The sequence below is a fragment of the Pseudoliparis swirei genome, chromosome 7 (assembly GCF_029220125.1).
Source record: "Pseudoliparis swirei isolate HS2019 ecotype Mariana Trench chromosome 7, NWPU_hadal_v1, whole genome shotgun sequence".
Taxonomy (NCBI): domain Eukaryota; kingdom Metazoa; phylum Chordata; class Actinopteri; order Perciformes; family Liparidae; genus Pseudoliparis; species Pseudoliparis swirei.
The window spans coordinates 8,057,446-8,071,838 of record NC_079394.1 but is presented as its reverse complement, the minus strand read 5'-3'; the positions used below and the strand labels follow the sequence as shown (position 1 = coordinate 8,071,838).

At 46.7% G+C, this 14,393-nt stretch overlaps 2 protein-coding genes across 3 annotated transcripts; one reads left to right on the top strand and one right to left on the bottom strand.

Moving 5' to 3' along the window:
* Positions 1–840: 840 nt before the first annotated feature.
* Positions 841–5,239, top strand: tbx16 (T-box transcription factor 16). Its single transcript, XM_056417945.1, has 10 exons — positions 841–1,308; positions 2,068–2,204; positions 2,374–2,530; positions 2,626–2,728; positions 3,116–3,280; positions 3,502–3,648; positions 3,723–3,793; positions 3,926–3,990; positions 4,076–4,295; positions 4,390–5,239. Exons 2-10 carry the CDS (start codon positions 2,189–2,191, stop codon positions 4,829–4,831), a joined length of 1,386 nt encoding a protein of 461 aa, XP_056273920.1. The 5' UTR covers positions 841–1,308; positions 2,068–2,188; the 3' UTR covers positions 4,832–5,239.
* A 3,231-nt stretch (positions 5,240–8,470) lies between these two features.
* Positions 8,471–14,042, bottom strand: klhl22 (kelch-like family member 22). 2 transcript variants are annotated; one of them, XM_056418660.1, is made up of 7 exons: positions 13,187–14,042; positions 12,284–12,449; positions 11,872–12,195; positions 11,312–11,721; positions 10,596–10,788; positions 10,197–10,430; positions 8,471–9,999 (listed from the first exon to the last, which is right to left on the bottom strand). In XM_056418660.1, exons 1-7 carry the CDS (start codon positions 13,432–13,434, stop codon positions 9,658–9,660), a joined length of 1,917 nt encoding a protein of 638 aa, XP_056274635.1. In that variant the 5' UTR covers positions 13,435–14,042; the 3' UTR covers positions 8,471–9,657. The 2 variants fall into 2 exon arrangements, with proteins under 2 accessions (XP_056274635.1, XP_056274636.1); XM_056418661.1 differs by having other exon boundaries at positions 11,884–12,195.
* Positions 14,043–14,393: the final 351 nt, after the last annotated feature.

The following is a 14,393-nucleotide window of genomic DNA, read 5'->3' as shown; positions in this document are numbered from 1 at the left end:
AGGCTGGCTCCATCATCGGCTGCCAGCTGGAGCACCTGGAACAGGTGGTGGAGAGGAGGACGTTGAAGAAACTGGTGTCCATATTGGACAACCCGGACCACCCTCTCCACCACCTCCTACAGGGACAGAGGAGGACTTTCTCCAAACGTCTCCTCACACTCCGCTGCCACAAGGACAGATACAGGAGAACATTCCTGCCGGCGGCTATGAGGCTCTATAACAGATCACCTCTTGCCAGATCATAGTGCAATAACTACAACAATAACTGAATACTTACACTATGTTGATCTGCACTTCACACATTTCATTTACTTACACTACACACATACACACACTTTGCATTTTGCACACTGTCTATATTTGGTGTTTTTATATTTAGTTTAATTTGTCATTAGTATTGTGTATTGTGTATGCATATACAGGACTGTCTCAGAAAATTAGAATATTGTGATAAAGTTCTTTATTTTCTGTAATGCAATTAAAAAAACAAAAATGTCATGCATTCTGGATTCATTACAAATCAACTGAAATATTGCAAGCCTTTTATTCTTTTAATATTGCTGATTATGGCTTACAGCTTAAGAAAACTCTAAAATCCTATCTCATAAAATTGTAATATTTCCTCAGACCAAGTTAAAAAAAAGATTTATAACAGCTGAGTGTTTGTCAAGGCTCAGGAAACCCTTGCAGGTGTTTCGAGTTAATTAGACAATTCAAGTGATTTGTTTAATACCCTACTAGTATACTTTTTCATGATATTCTAATATTTAGAGATAGGATATTTGAGTTTTCTTAAGCTGTAAACCATAATCAGCAATATTAAAAGAATAAAAGGCTTGCAATATTTCAGTTGATTTGTAATGAATCCAGAATGCATGACATTTTTGTTTTTTTAATTGCATTACAGAAAATAAAGAACTTCATCACAATATTCTAATTTTCTGAGAGTCCTGTATGTTGTATATATATATATATTTTATTTTATATTTTGCTTTGTATGCTTCTATATCTTTCATCCCTGTTTTTTATATTTTATTTTTTATTCTTGTGTGTTTGGTTTATTGGTGCTGCTACTGCTATGACAAATGTCCCCTTGGGGATTAATAAAGTATATATCTATCTATCTATTCTCAGGCTCATTGGAGGCCGACTTGGCCTCGTGGTGCTAACTGGCCTCCACACAAGGCTTCCTCCACATGCAGAAACTAGCCAGGGAAACCAGCCTAATGAGATTATCTATCAGAGGTGGGCCTGTCTAGACACCCCAATACACAACCCACCCCCCACCTCCACAGAGGACGCCCCCAGGTAAAAGTTACCTGCAGAAAGACTGCATGTTATCATTACGCCATGATGGGTTTACACCCACAGCGTCATTCACTATGATGGAGAAAGCTGAGAATAAAGTTGTGTAAAAGTCAAACGCATATTTGATGTCAGAAAGTTGTGATTGTTTTTTAATTTGTATCTCTTTTCAGTTCAATAAAAAAACAAGTCGTAGAGTAAGGGTTATACTTTGAGAAAACTATTTTGTAAAGAACATAATGACTCACACAAAACCAAATTAAAAACACCTTCCGTTATGCTGCAGTTTAATCAGATTTGGTTAATCTAATAATGTTGAATTTACAACATTGCACAAACACTCTAAATGCCATGTTGGTGTGTGGCGATGTCCGTGTGAATGATATTTACACAGATTATGGTGCCGCCGCGAGCCCCGATCTGCAGCAGGGAAGTCTGTCCATATTGGTTTTAAAGTCTCTTAGCAGTTAATAAAGATGCAATTCCTTGGTCCCCCTTCCTGTGGGGACGGTATCAAGGCTCTGTTAAGTCTCTTTGATTTCCAGCAGCCTCCAATCACAGCGGGGCTCTGACTCATCATTGTGTCACTTCAAAGCGAGGGAATGGCTCTCTTGACCCAACCCACTCCCGGGCTCTCCTTAAAAGTCATGGTCACCACTCCCAGCAGGACTCATGATCTCTGAAATATCTGCTGCGACGAGACCGACCAGCCTAACCCCGAGCTGCCGGATTTCACTTTTACTTTTTGTTCACACGAGGAAGGAGATCAAGGAGAGCAGAGCTGAAGAGCCACTTGGATATCACGGATACTCGGATTGCTCATTGGCCCCTCGGTGCATGAAGCCTTTTCAAGCTCCTCCTGTGCTCCTGCTGAACCTCGACAATGCAGTCCATCAGAGGTGAGTGTTGACGGAAACCGGGCTTCTTAATTCGTAAACTCCTCTTTCCCAACCACTGTTTTCTTCCGTCGTTTTTAAATTACCGGAGCGTTCCTTTTTTAAAATTTAAACCTGACTTCTGTCACATTTCCTGAAGCCTGCGGTCTGATGATTCGGATTCCCTTTTTAGATTTAAAGCCAAACTTCAGCGTCCCTCCTCCCTCCTCCATGGCCGCGGGCCCCGATGCCTATCTCCAGGGCAACATCAGGATGACGATGGAGGACCCTGAACTCTGGAAGAACTTTTGTGAAATAGGAACCGAGATGATTATCACCAAACCGGGCAGGTAAGATGACCGAAGAATAACATCCAAACACATTGTTGGAGAAGCCGTGTCTTCTGTTTTTTTTCTTCTCATGCGTCCCTTCCTATGTTTCCCAGGAGGATGTTTCCACACTCTAAGATTAATCTGTCGGGCCTTATTCCATGTGCCAAGTACATCCTACTGGTTGACATGGTCCCTGAAGATGGTTTCAGATACAAGGTAAGACGATCGTTGAGGAAAAAAGGCCTTTTACGCTCCGACCATTCAAAGTAGCCTTGACTGACCACAGCCGTGGCTTTGGCTGTCGATATCCCTCAGTGGTCACCAGTATCTCCAAACAAGACATCCCCTGTTTATCAACCCCCACCCCTCCCCATCTCCTCCCACCATTGTACATCAAAGGCTGCTATCTCTTCCTGTTTGTCTATCCCCTGCTGGGAGCCCACTGTACGACCCCCCGTCTCTGTGGGTGGTACCGGCCGGCGGTCGCTCTGCGCTCGCTCTCGTCCTCCTCTCGCACCGTGGGAAAGACGGGAGATGAAGCTCCTTCCGTAAATCACCTTCCTCTGCGACAGCCTGACTGGCTTATCTGTCTCCGTCCTGCAGTGGAATAAAGAGAAATGGGAGGTGGCAGGAAAAGCGGAGCCCCAGCCTCCGTGCCGGACCTACCTCCATCCCGAATCTCCGGCCCCGGGGAGCCACTGGATGAAGCAGTCCATCTCCTTCCTCAAGCTCAAGCTCACCAACAATACGCTGGACCAGCACGGCCATGTGAGTCAGAGCACTTGAAATAAGGGCCGCGACAAGAGCGCCATACTTCTAAATGATATTCACGCCGCTTTATTGCAGGGGTTTGGGATCTTTGAAGTACTTGGTGGACTAGTAACACTCCCAGTCTGGATGCTTTGGCACCAGCTCACGAGCTACTTGTGAAATGGAGCTCGAAGCACGATGCCGGCGGTCTGAATGAATCGCCCTCTTCCGATCCGCAGATCATTTTGCACTCCATGCATCGCTACCACCCGCGCTTCCACATCGTCCAGGCGGACGACCTGTTCAGCGTCCGCTGGAGCGTTTTCCAGACCTTCACCTTCCCCGAGACGTCCTTCACGGCAGTTACGGCGTACCAGAACACCAAGGTCAGCTTCTCTCCCTTCTGACGCCGCACGCTTTTGGGGATTTTCTTACCGATTCGATTTCCCCCCGTCTGCAGATTACAAAGCTGAAGATCGATCACAACCCGTTTGCGAAAGGTTTCCGGGATGAAGGCACGAATAAGAAAAGGTGGGTCTGATGATAATGACTCCACAGCTGGAGGAGCACTAGAACTATTCCGGTTTGGCTCGTCGACAAGTTTTAATTGGCATTGTATTGAATGTAATGCATTGTTTGAATAAACCTGATGTTCCTGTGTAGGCGCTCAAACAAGAACCCCGTCTGCCCGGACAAACGATCCAAGACGTCAGAGGACAGTCCAGCAGGTAGAGTTTAACGCTCCTCACGTTTGATGGGTCCACTTCCTTGTCCTGAACTCCACGGCCGACCGAACAATGTGGGCCTTCTCAGATTTCTGCCGCTCGTCGTATGAGGGCTACGACGGCGAGGGAGGAGACCCGCCCAAAAGGAAAGAGGCCGATGGCGTCAAAGAGGAGCGTTACTCCCCGTGGGCGGCGGAGCGGGAGCCCGGCGGGAGGACCGGATCCCCCGCCGGGGCCGACCCCGACCCCAGGGACGTGTACAACGCGGAGCAGCTGGTTCCCGCTCCGGCTTCCTACCAGCCGTACAGGTGAACACAGGTTGCGCAACACGTGGGGAGCACAGGGTCGTCGTGGTGACCGGACCGTGACCCCCCCCCCCCCCCCTCTCCTTTTGCTCTTCAGGTTCCAGGAGTACGGGAAGTCTCCCTCCCCCTCCTCCAGCGTCGGCAGCAGCAGCCACGGCGGGTCAGGACGCGGCGGCTTCGAGTCCAGAGTCCCCGACGTCGCCACCGTCCCCGATCACGACCCCTCAAAGCCCCGCGCGCATGAGGCGGGCCCTTCGGCTTGCGGCCCCCAGCCCCTCGCCGGCCCCCAGGACTACACCGGGGTCCTCAACATGACCATGGCCCAGGCCGGCAAGCCGGGGGTGATCAGCCACCACATTTACAGCCCGTACGGCGCCGAGCAGCCCCTCCCCCAGTGGAGCGGCCCCGGTCCGGCCCAGTACCCCCCCCCTCATCACCTGACCGCCGACTACGCCGCGCAAGCCGTGCACCACGGCTATCACCATGGCAACGTGGCTGAGTGGAGCCAGTACCCGCTGTTCTCCTACTCCTGCTGGTGAAGGGATCGTCAACGATAACTGATTTTGACCGGCGCCGCCGCCGTCCGGCCCGGGATGCCGGCGCCGTGCTCACGGCGATGAGATTGCATGCCGAGACGAGGCTCGGGGGCCAGAGGCCCGCGGCAACGATGGAAGAACTGGAAGACGAGAAGAAGTGTCGCCGCCTTCTGCTCAGAGCGGCACGACTCCGACTCCAGTGACGCCGACCGAAGCCAAAGTGTGCGACGCCGCGCTGTGTTACTGTGCTGTTGTAGAATTGTCTATTTATTTTGTATTTCATCTCATCTCCAAGTTTAAATATTATTTTTGTAAAAATAAAATTAAAGAGTAAAACTTAAGTGTGCAATGTGTGTCCGTCTTCAAATGGTGATGTGATCTGAAAAATTAAAAAAACAAACATTCAAGTGATTCGACGTCTCATTGATGTGAATCTTTTCCATCTGTTATCTAAACAAAAAGAACATCTTTGAAGAAGACGCGTCGTTTACATGTGATGCCGTCAGGTTTCTCATGTCCCGTCTGTGGCTCTGCATGCAGCAGGAAGGACCGAGTGTATTGTCAACGTGTCTTTGTTTGCGGGTGCACATCTGCATACATGGCCAGCTCTGACAAGCGTCACATGTTCTGGTGGCATTTGTTTGTATTTCCTCATTGTCAATCTAACGAGGGCCCCTCTGTCGTTTCAACAGGCCCAGCATGCATTAAAGACATTGTGTTACTGTGACTCCGGCTCACCTGCTGAGGTTTACCCACCGGCATCATAAAGCATTGCACGACTCTCTTTCTCCATCTCAATGAGCCTTAGAAAGCATGAAAATGGGGCTGTTTGGCTCCTTTTCACAGCTGAGAAACACAAGCTGTGCCCATCGCATCCGCCCCGGGTGGATATGAGCTGCTAATGACTGCTGTAAAGTCCAGGGAAGAGGAAGAGGGGGGGATTCTTTAGGGACACCTCTATTGTGGTGTGAATTTGAGTGCAATTCATTAACTTAGAGGCTTCTTGAACCAGTTAGTGCTACCTCAGACTTCCACAGCTATCTGTTGCACAACTTTCATTTAGTCATTTTAATGAGGATAACAGAAGAGATTATAGCCTGCTGCCGGGCTGGAAGGTCATCACACAGAACAAAACACAACATCGGGTGTATGTATGATCTGTCTTTATAGACTAAACAAGCAAAACATATTTGTCAATGAACAATAAAAAGTGGACATTTAGATAATGTTGGCACTTTGTCCCTTTAGCTGATGTCCAAGTGCTGAAAATAAACCAAAAAGTTTAGATTTTGCTCATTAAATACTCAATAATAAAGTGAGGAAAGTTCATTTTGAGAATCCTTAAATACAAGCGAGACATGTTGTATGTCAATACTGACGGTTGTTGTCTCGCCTCACCGTGATTCTTAACCTTTGTTTTAATGTGCATTGCGCTTTTACATTGTGTTTGTGATGTATTATAATAATGTCTGTGTAGGTCGTCTGAGCTAGAATTGGGATTTAAAGATATAAAAACAATGTGAAACCTTTGTCAATCGTATTATTTTAGGAGAGATGTGTCACTGCCGCCTGGCTCCAGACTTGATTTAATTATATTCAAATATAAATTAAACAAAATGGCAATTTGGTTCGATTATCGGCCCAAATTTGTTAGTCTTGTTGTCTGGAATACAGCCAACAGTTAGCAGCCGCATAAAAAGGAAAAGAGATTTTCCACAATCACTATATCTTGGACAACTGCGTGTAGCGTTTATGGGTTTGACAGGCGGGAAGATCGGGAAACATTTTCTGGAGGTCAACCGATTAGAAGAGACAGCCTGTCCAGTTGGAATAAATGCTACCTTTGTTATGCAGATGCTATTGAATCATTCACATCGCCGTAACATTGTATCTTCTGTGTATAACGTGTTCTATTGATGCCAAACTCGTTGCACGTCACGTTAGTCGGGGGCCTTTGGTAAAAGCCTCAAACGTGTTCTAAGTTAAAGACAAAGTGCATCTGCTTAACAAAAGTCCAGAAATGGTAACGGAGCCTTTTGGAGTCCAGCTTTCCATCTACAGGTGACCTTCTTTGTACTCAATTGAGTTTTTTTGTCAGACAAGCTGGCCGAGGACCTCCTGGCCTGCACAGCAGGAGAATCAGGAATCAAAGCAAGCACTTGGGCCGATTCCCTCGACACACACATCAACAACTCCACTGGGTTTAATCTGCATGGTGGGTCATTTGGTTCTTTTAATTGCTCTGATAATGGTCCTGCAAAGAGCTCCAGATCGACCTGCCAGTGGTTAAGTGCATGACATATGTCTTTAGTATTCCCCAGGTGGTGCTGCAGCTTTAGAATGAAAAGGCGCATAAACGCAGCAGATTGTTGATCCTGGATGTCCAGCGCTGGTGTCAGCACATCCCAACAGACACGGTGGTGGGGGCTGGCACAACAGTGTGAAATAGAGGGGGGGGGGGGACAGGGACACTCACTTAGGGCTGGCGGGGGGTAACAGATGTAGATGAAACAGCCCCGGAGAGGAAAGAAGCAGTCAGCCTTCATAAAGCTGATGGAGTGGAGGGCCAAATGGAGAGGAACTGGGAGAGACTGGGCGGACTAAAGGGCACGAGGCCGCGAGCAGCCCAGTTCAAACAAGAAGCGGTCGTCAGACGTTACAGCAACACGGAGACACAAGCAAGGAAGAACTATCGCCTGAGCAGAGAAAGTAACACATGACATCAACTCGAGTGGTAACATTTAGAGCTGAGACTATAAACTTGTATTAGCTGCGGGATGTAATATTGTAACATGAATTCTGTCAGAGAAATATAGCAGAGTGAAAAGTGTGCTTAAATTCCCATGACACAACCAACCCCGTCCTCCCCGACCGTACTTTTCACCTTTGACCTTTCGGGATGTGTGGATGTGGCGCATCCTTCAGCTCAATATTATTTGAATACGAGGTGTGCAGCGGGGACCAGAGAGGCCGAGTGAGGGGACTGGTTATATTGTTCCTTGAGAATGAACATGTGTTTACAATGAGTTACGTGGTGTGTGTGTGTTTACGGTACAACACAGAGAAATACTGTATATCAATGTGCAGGCTCACCTTTGCTGTAATACTTGTGTATCAGTGGCTGCAGCCGCTGCTATGTTTTATTCTATTATTGATTCTAAAGTTTGTCCATTACTCGTTTTATTTATTGCCAATAATCATTATTTCTCTCTTTTCTGGTTAATTCCTGTGAGGCTACACTGAGGAATGCCGTTGTGTATTTTGTTTATAATCAGTTGTTGCGTACCCAACTGTTGCTTTAGACACAAGTGCTCTTGTTGCTGATGTTATTCCACTTATTTGGTTCGATGTTTGATTATTTTTCTTGCAGATTTTATTAAAATGGCAGTTCTTTCAAGGAAATTGAACTACTACTTTGGAAAATCTACAGATGATTCTGAACTTAACACAGACAATGGAAATATCCGTTGTTTCTGAGTTATGCATCTGCACAATGAGCCTAAATGGTGTTTCTGTGTTAGAGTCCCCTCAACGCTGACGCAAACAAACAACTCATGGACATATACAGAATCAACTGAAACTAAAAGTTGTCAAATAGTTTGAAAATATCTGCTAAACTAACATCCACCCACGACAAAAACAATATATTAGTATCTTTATTAGTTCACAAGATGTAAGTCATGGATATGATATCGTGTTTGCATGTCTCTTATGTGACAAGTGTGTTCTAATATATTGCATTTTCTTCTTCAGATGAAATTCTCACTATAGGAAAAAGAAAATCACATTTAAAAACAGACTTCGTGGAGTGTTTCCATTGACGGTAAAGGATTCACAGCGTCATTAAACTTCTTAGATGTCAGAATATTCTTAGAATAAACCGCATACCGAGGAAGTGAGGCATCGAGCAGAAGCACGGAGTGGAGCCCGACGTTACAACCACTCCTCATTGTGATCTTTGAATTCAATAATGCAATATAGGTTTATACCGTGTGGAAGATCCATGAGAGGACACAACAAATATGACAATGATGGTTTGGTTTTCATCACAAACATAATCCAGACTGGACATTCATAAATCAGAACCAGACATCGGTCTACGACCCGCAGCACCGGCGCCTCATCGTTCAGGTGCAGCCACAAACCATTTCAATGTGTTTTAAACAAATTGTAATGTAAGAGGCATAATAATAAAGGCTCATATGCATCTGGAGAATACACTGAAACATGCAATATACACTTCACAGCACACGTTGAGGATGTCACCACAAAAACAAGGCACAATGTTCAAATATATTTTCAAAAAAGTGTAACTTCAACCTAACCCACTTCATCGTATAGAAACAATGCAAAAAAAGTCAAAAACAAAAACTCAATTATATTTTAAGTCCAACAATGGTCTTTAAATCCCATATATTAACAATGAATCAAAAAAGGTAACTCCTGCCATATAATCTCTGACCAGATTTCGGCGGATCTGAAATCACCGAGTGCTCTTGCATAGCCAGAATTCTTTGCTGCTTTGTGTCACCTAAAGATGTCGAGGTTCTCTCTCTGATAAACAACTCAATTCACATGTGAGAATGAGGGATCAGCAGTAGCATGACAGCAGGGTTATGATGATGTAAAAAGATAAATCAAACGTAATTTAAAAAGTGTCCTGAACGACTCTGTTCAGAGGCACTCAAAGCAATCAACGTGCAAGGAGGACCCGATGCTGCCCGAAGATAACCTCCGGGCACTTCAACATGCGGTGGAAGAAAAGTGCACGACAGTCTCCGGTGATCAGACAGACTTCCAGTTCAGACTTTAAGTTCGACGCGGCTGCTTCAATCCTCACCGGAGTCCTCAGAGTTGTCCATGTCCACATCCTCCCATGAAGCCTTGGTGCGCTGCTCCCAGCTCCTGGCCTGGGCGATCACAGCCGGGGACATGAGCGCCACGCAGGCGGCCAGGCCGGAGACGCGCTCCTTGAACTCCGTCTCGTTCTCCCACTCGTCCGCCTCGGTGTTGTACACGTGGACGTATTTCATCCGGTTGCCCTTGTCATGCGAGCGTCCTCCCAGGACGTAGATGCGACTGTCCAGCACAGCGATGCCGGGTTCTCCGTGTCCCGCATGGAGGGGGGTCAGCAGAGACCAAGAGTTGGCTTTGGGGTCAAAGCAGGCCACCTGAGGAAGAAAAAAAAACAGGAAACAACTTACTCTCCGTTTCATTAACGTGCGGTCCAAAGATGCCACAACATCTCTATGTGTACAAATAAAAACCCCATTTAAAGCTGACTGAGGGACAATGAGACTATTGTTTACCAGTGTGGACACTGCCTTCATCGGGCAACAATAAACGCTGATAACTTGTAGCATTGTACCTTCAGGACGTCGCGGCGATATCCACGCTCGTCATTGCTTCCACCAATAACATAAATGCGTCCATTAACAGCCGCCATGCCGTGCCACGCTCGCTCCACCGGCCCCTCAGCACAAGCTGTCCAATGATTGGCCGCAGGATCAAAACAGTAGGTCTCGCTGAGGTACGCATTTCCTCTGCGCCCGCATGTTATATACATGTGATCATCCAGCACGGCCGCAGCGTGGGCGTAGACCTGGAAGGAAAGTTAGACCAGTGTAAAAGGAAGGTCTTGGTAAGGTGAATGAATACCAGGAATGTAACTGGAGAGTATCAGTAACAATGCTCATGTATGTAGCAGCACCTTGTGGACGGTCGCAGTATTACATGAATTGTTGTCATCTTTCAACTATTCTCATACCTCTCTCTTCAGGGGTGATGCAAACTCCCACATGTTGGTGTGTGGGTCGTAGCGCTCCACTGACTCCAGTTCATTGCTGTAGTCCCGCCCTCCGATGGCGTAAATATAGCCGCCCATCACACACACACAGTGGTCAGCATGCTGCTGCTGAAGGGGCTGAATGGAGCACCAGCTGTTGTGACGAGGGTCGTACCTGGAAAGGAAAAGGACAAGAAACGGTAAAGGAAAGAACAGTTCTCACAGTACATCTGTGTAAACTGACTTTCTTTGGATTTAAATCACAGATTTAATCGAATCAAAACCAGAAAACATTGTAAACTATTGTCAGATCAACACATCACGTGGGCCTGCATATGAGCTAATAATAGCTTATTGCAAATACACCAGTATCTGCAAATATGTCAGTACCATGTGACAGAAGTTCTGAAATTCCAAAGACAAAGTGAAGTCATTACAGTTAGTCCGCCAGAAACCACTGGCTTCTTTTTCCACTGTTACACTTTCTGCTCAGGATGTATTTTGGTCTCATTATATTCTTAAAGGAAAACAAATGAAAAAAAGGCATAGAATTATTTTCCTATGATCAAAATAGTTGTGGATTACCAATCAACTCATCACTTATGTTACTGATCAATCCAGCTCTAATAAACACTGAATTGAGAACAATAATCAACATGCGAATCAATAATCAATGAAGTTAAATGCTGTGATCTCACCTCCAGCAGCGCGTCTCTGCGCGAAACCCACTGGTGTTCTTGTCTCCTCCGATGAGATAAACAAAGTTGTTGAGCACAGCGATGCCCTGGTTGGACATTCGGGGGGTGTTCGGTGCGGTCAGAGTCCTCCACTCCCCCCAGCTCGGGTGGAACACCTGGAACAGATGCTCGTTGTCCGTGAGGGATCCGGAGGTGAACATCCCCCCGAAGCCCAAAATGCAGTAGAAGGTGGACCGTGGCTGAGTGAGAGGACTTTGCAGGACGGGCTGCCGGATCTCCTGCTCATGGTACCGCAGGGCGGCTGACACCGAGTCCTTCAGCGGACACTGGTTCAGTCGGCCGTACAGCCTCTGCAGCACTTGTTTCTCAATCAGGCAGAAACGCACCGCATCCAGCATCTTGAGATTGTCCTTTGAGGCCAAAATAGTTCACACAATTAGTCGATGACAATTCAGGCTGATAAAGCTTCGACAAAGTGAGCGTAAAACTAAGCAGGTGCAATATACGCATGTATGCATCGTGTGTATCTGTAGAGAGATAAGTACAAACTGCTGACGCACCTTGGGACTGACCTGCAAGTACACCTGGTCAGTTTCCACCTGCTCAGGACTGTAGTGGTAGTGAAGCGCCGCCTCGTACACCTCGTTCTCACTGTTCACTTGAAGCTCTTCGCTGCTCAGCGCGCTGAACACCTCCTCCTGGGGGAGTTGTCGGTAAACATCGGTGCGAGACAACGTCTGGATGTTCCCGAGGATGTAGGAGTGGACCCTGGCGTTGAGTTGTTGCAGTCCGTAGAGATCCGCTAGATTATGGACCTCTAAGATGTTGCTCTCGTCCAGCCAGGAGAAAAGGAAATCACAGCAAAAGCTGATGACAATCTCAAGCTATAAAAACACAAAGAGGACACGGATTAGCTGAAGAAAACACAACGATGAACAACCTGGTGTCTCAACGGAACAACAAAGAGTTTACCTGCACTAGTGTGGCAGCCATCAAGACTTCCTGCACACACTCCAGGTCTAACTCGATCTCTGACGTGTAAATGTAGTCAAGTATTTTTGTCATGGCCATGTAAGACACTCCATGAATCGGGATCTCCACTTGCTGCATCTCGCGAAGGCCTCCAGCGAACATTCCCCTAGTGGACAACAGAGACATGTTGTTAAATGGTGGGTAACCTGGGCCCAGAGGTTATTACATGTATACTACACAGCCACAATGACTCCTCTTTCAATTTGGCCTCGTACTTGTGCTGCTGATATGTATCCTATCATAAAGCCAAGAAATCACCTGAAAAAATATTCTTATACCCATCACAGCACTTTCATATGCTTTCAACCAAATCAGTGTTGAATATAATGAGCATCAGGTGTAATTCCCTATAACTGCTGGTGGTAAGCACACACAGTGAAAGCCTCTTTGTAAAGGGATGGTGTCTGCAGCTTGAACGAGGGTTGCATCTTTCTTGCTTATACTAGGACACACAAATAAAGACAACAATAGGAAGCAAACTAGAACGGGCACTCGGTAGAGCGCATACCTTCGCATATCACAAGATTGGGCATTGAATTATGAACATGTTGGCATTAGTTGCATGCCAATTGGATAAAAATTGACCGTGCTATGGTAAAAAGAAGATTTTGACCTATCCATGACCTTGACCTTGACCTTTGACCCGATTGATCCCAAAATCTAATCAAATAGTCCCCGGATAATAACCAATCATCCCACCAAATTTCATGCGATTCGGTTTAAAACTTTTTCTGTTATGCGAATAACACGCATACAAATAAATAAATAAATACACGGCGATCAAAACATAACCTTCCGCATTTTCAATGCGAAGGTAATAAAGCAACCAGCTGTGAGCTTTACCTAAAGTAATCGCAAGAGGCTGCCAGGAGGATGCGGTGGGCTTGGATGGGTCGACCCTCCACCAGCAGCACCACGTCGAACAGGATGCCGCTCTGTCTGAGGACCAGCAGGCCGTCCAGCAGGCTGCGGAAATGGGCTGGACTCTTGAAGGTCTGCCGGCTCGGGCGGCCTGAAGAGCCGGGCCGTCCTCCCATTGGACTCAGCGAGCCTTCCTCCGCCATGCAGGAGTGCTGGTGTCCGGGCTTCATCGCCTGTCTCGAGCCAGCACCATTCTAAGTGCTGTTGTACATTTAACGTTAAGCCACACGTGCCGTCGTCGTGTGGAGGATCGACCGGGCGGCCAGCGGTTAGTGCGCGTTGCTCGAAATGTTCCCGCGCGTCAGCGTGACCCGGTCCTGATCTGTAACGCGTTAAACACGAGATTTACGCCATCGCTCAATCCACGTAGCGATGGGAGAGACATGAAAGCGTATCTTTACACGCACACGCCCTTCCGTCGACCTGCCGCCGCGACGCCGTCGGATGGTGTTAACTTAGTTTACACGGTGAAGAACATGCTAGCCAGCTATCAGCTGGTTAGCATGCTAGCTAAAGCAACGCGCTTTAAAACAGCCATAAGACACGTAACGGGAACAGAATGACGCGCGGAGACACCTGGGTGTCCGTCGGGAACAACCCGGTTTACTTGGACAGTTCTAGCTCACAATGACACCGACTACTTTTTCTGTGAAAGCACTGTCGCCTGATCTTTTGACAGATCAAAACAAGTCTGTTTACCTTTTGGTGTCAGGCGGTGAGCTCGCAGAGGATTGGTCGTCGCTGTTGTTTTGTCCCGCCCAGTTTCAAAGAAAGAGCCAATGGGAGACGTCGGCCACACTGCAATGCTGTTCTGTGACATTTTCAATTAGTCTTTTACTACACTGTATAGAATTAGCCATCAGATTCGTTTCATCTCTATTTTAGTTTATGGTTATTCATACCGATGGAATAAGAATTAAGTTCAATGTTTAGATACTGTGACTCTTTCTGTACACCAGAGGATGCTGTTTCCTACTCAAAGGTCTCAAAGGCCGTTTCTAACCGGTTCTGCTGTCACACTCCACCAGAAACAGAGGTCTAAAGTAGTACATTACATTGACTCTTTAATGAATAAATACAGTTGTGTGGCAGTGGTTCACAGTAGGCTATTTATATTTCTCTACAATAC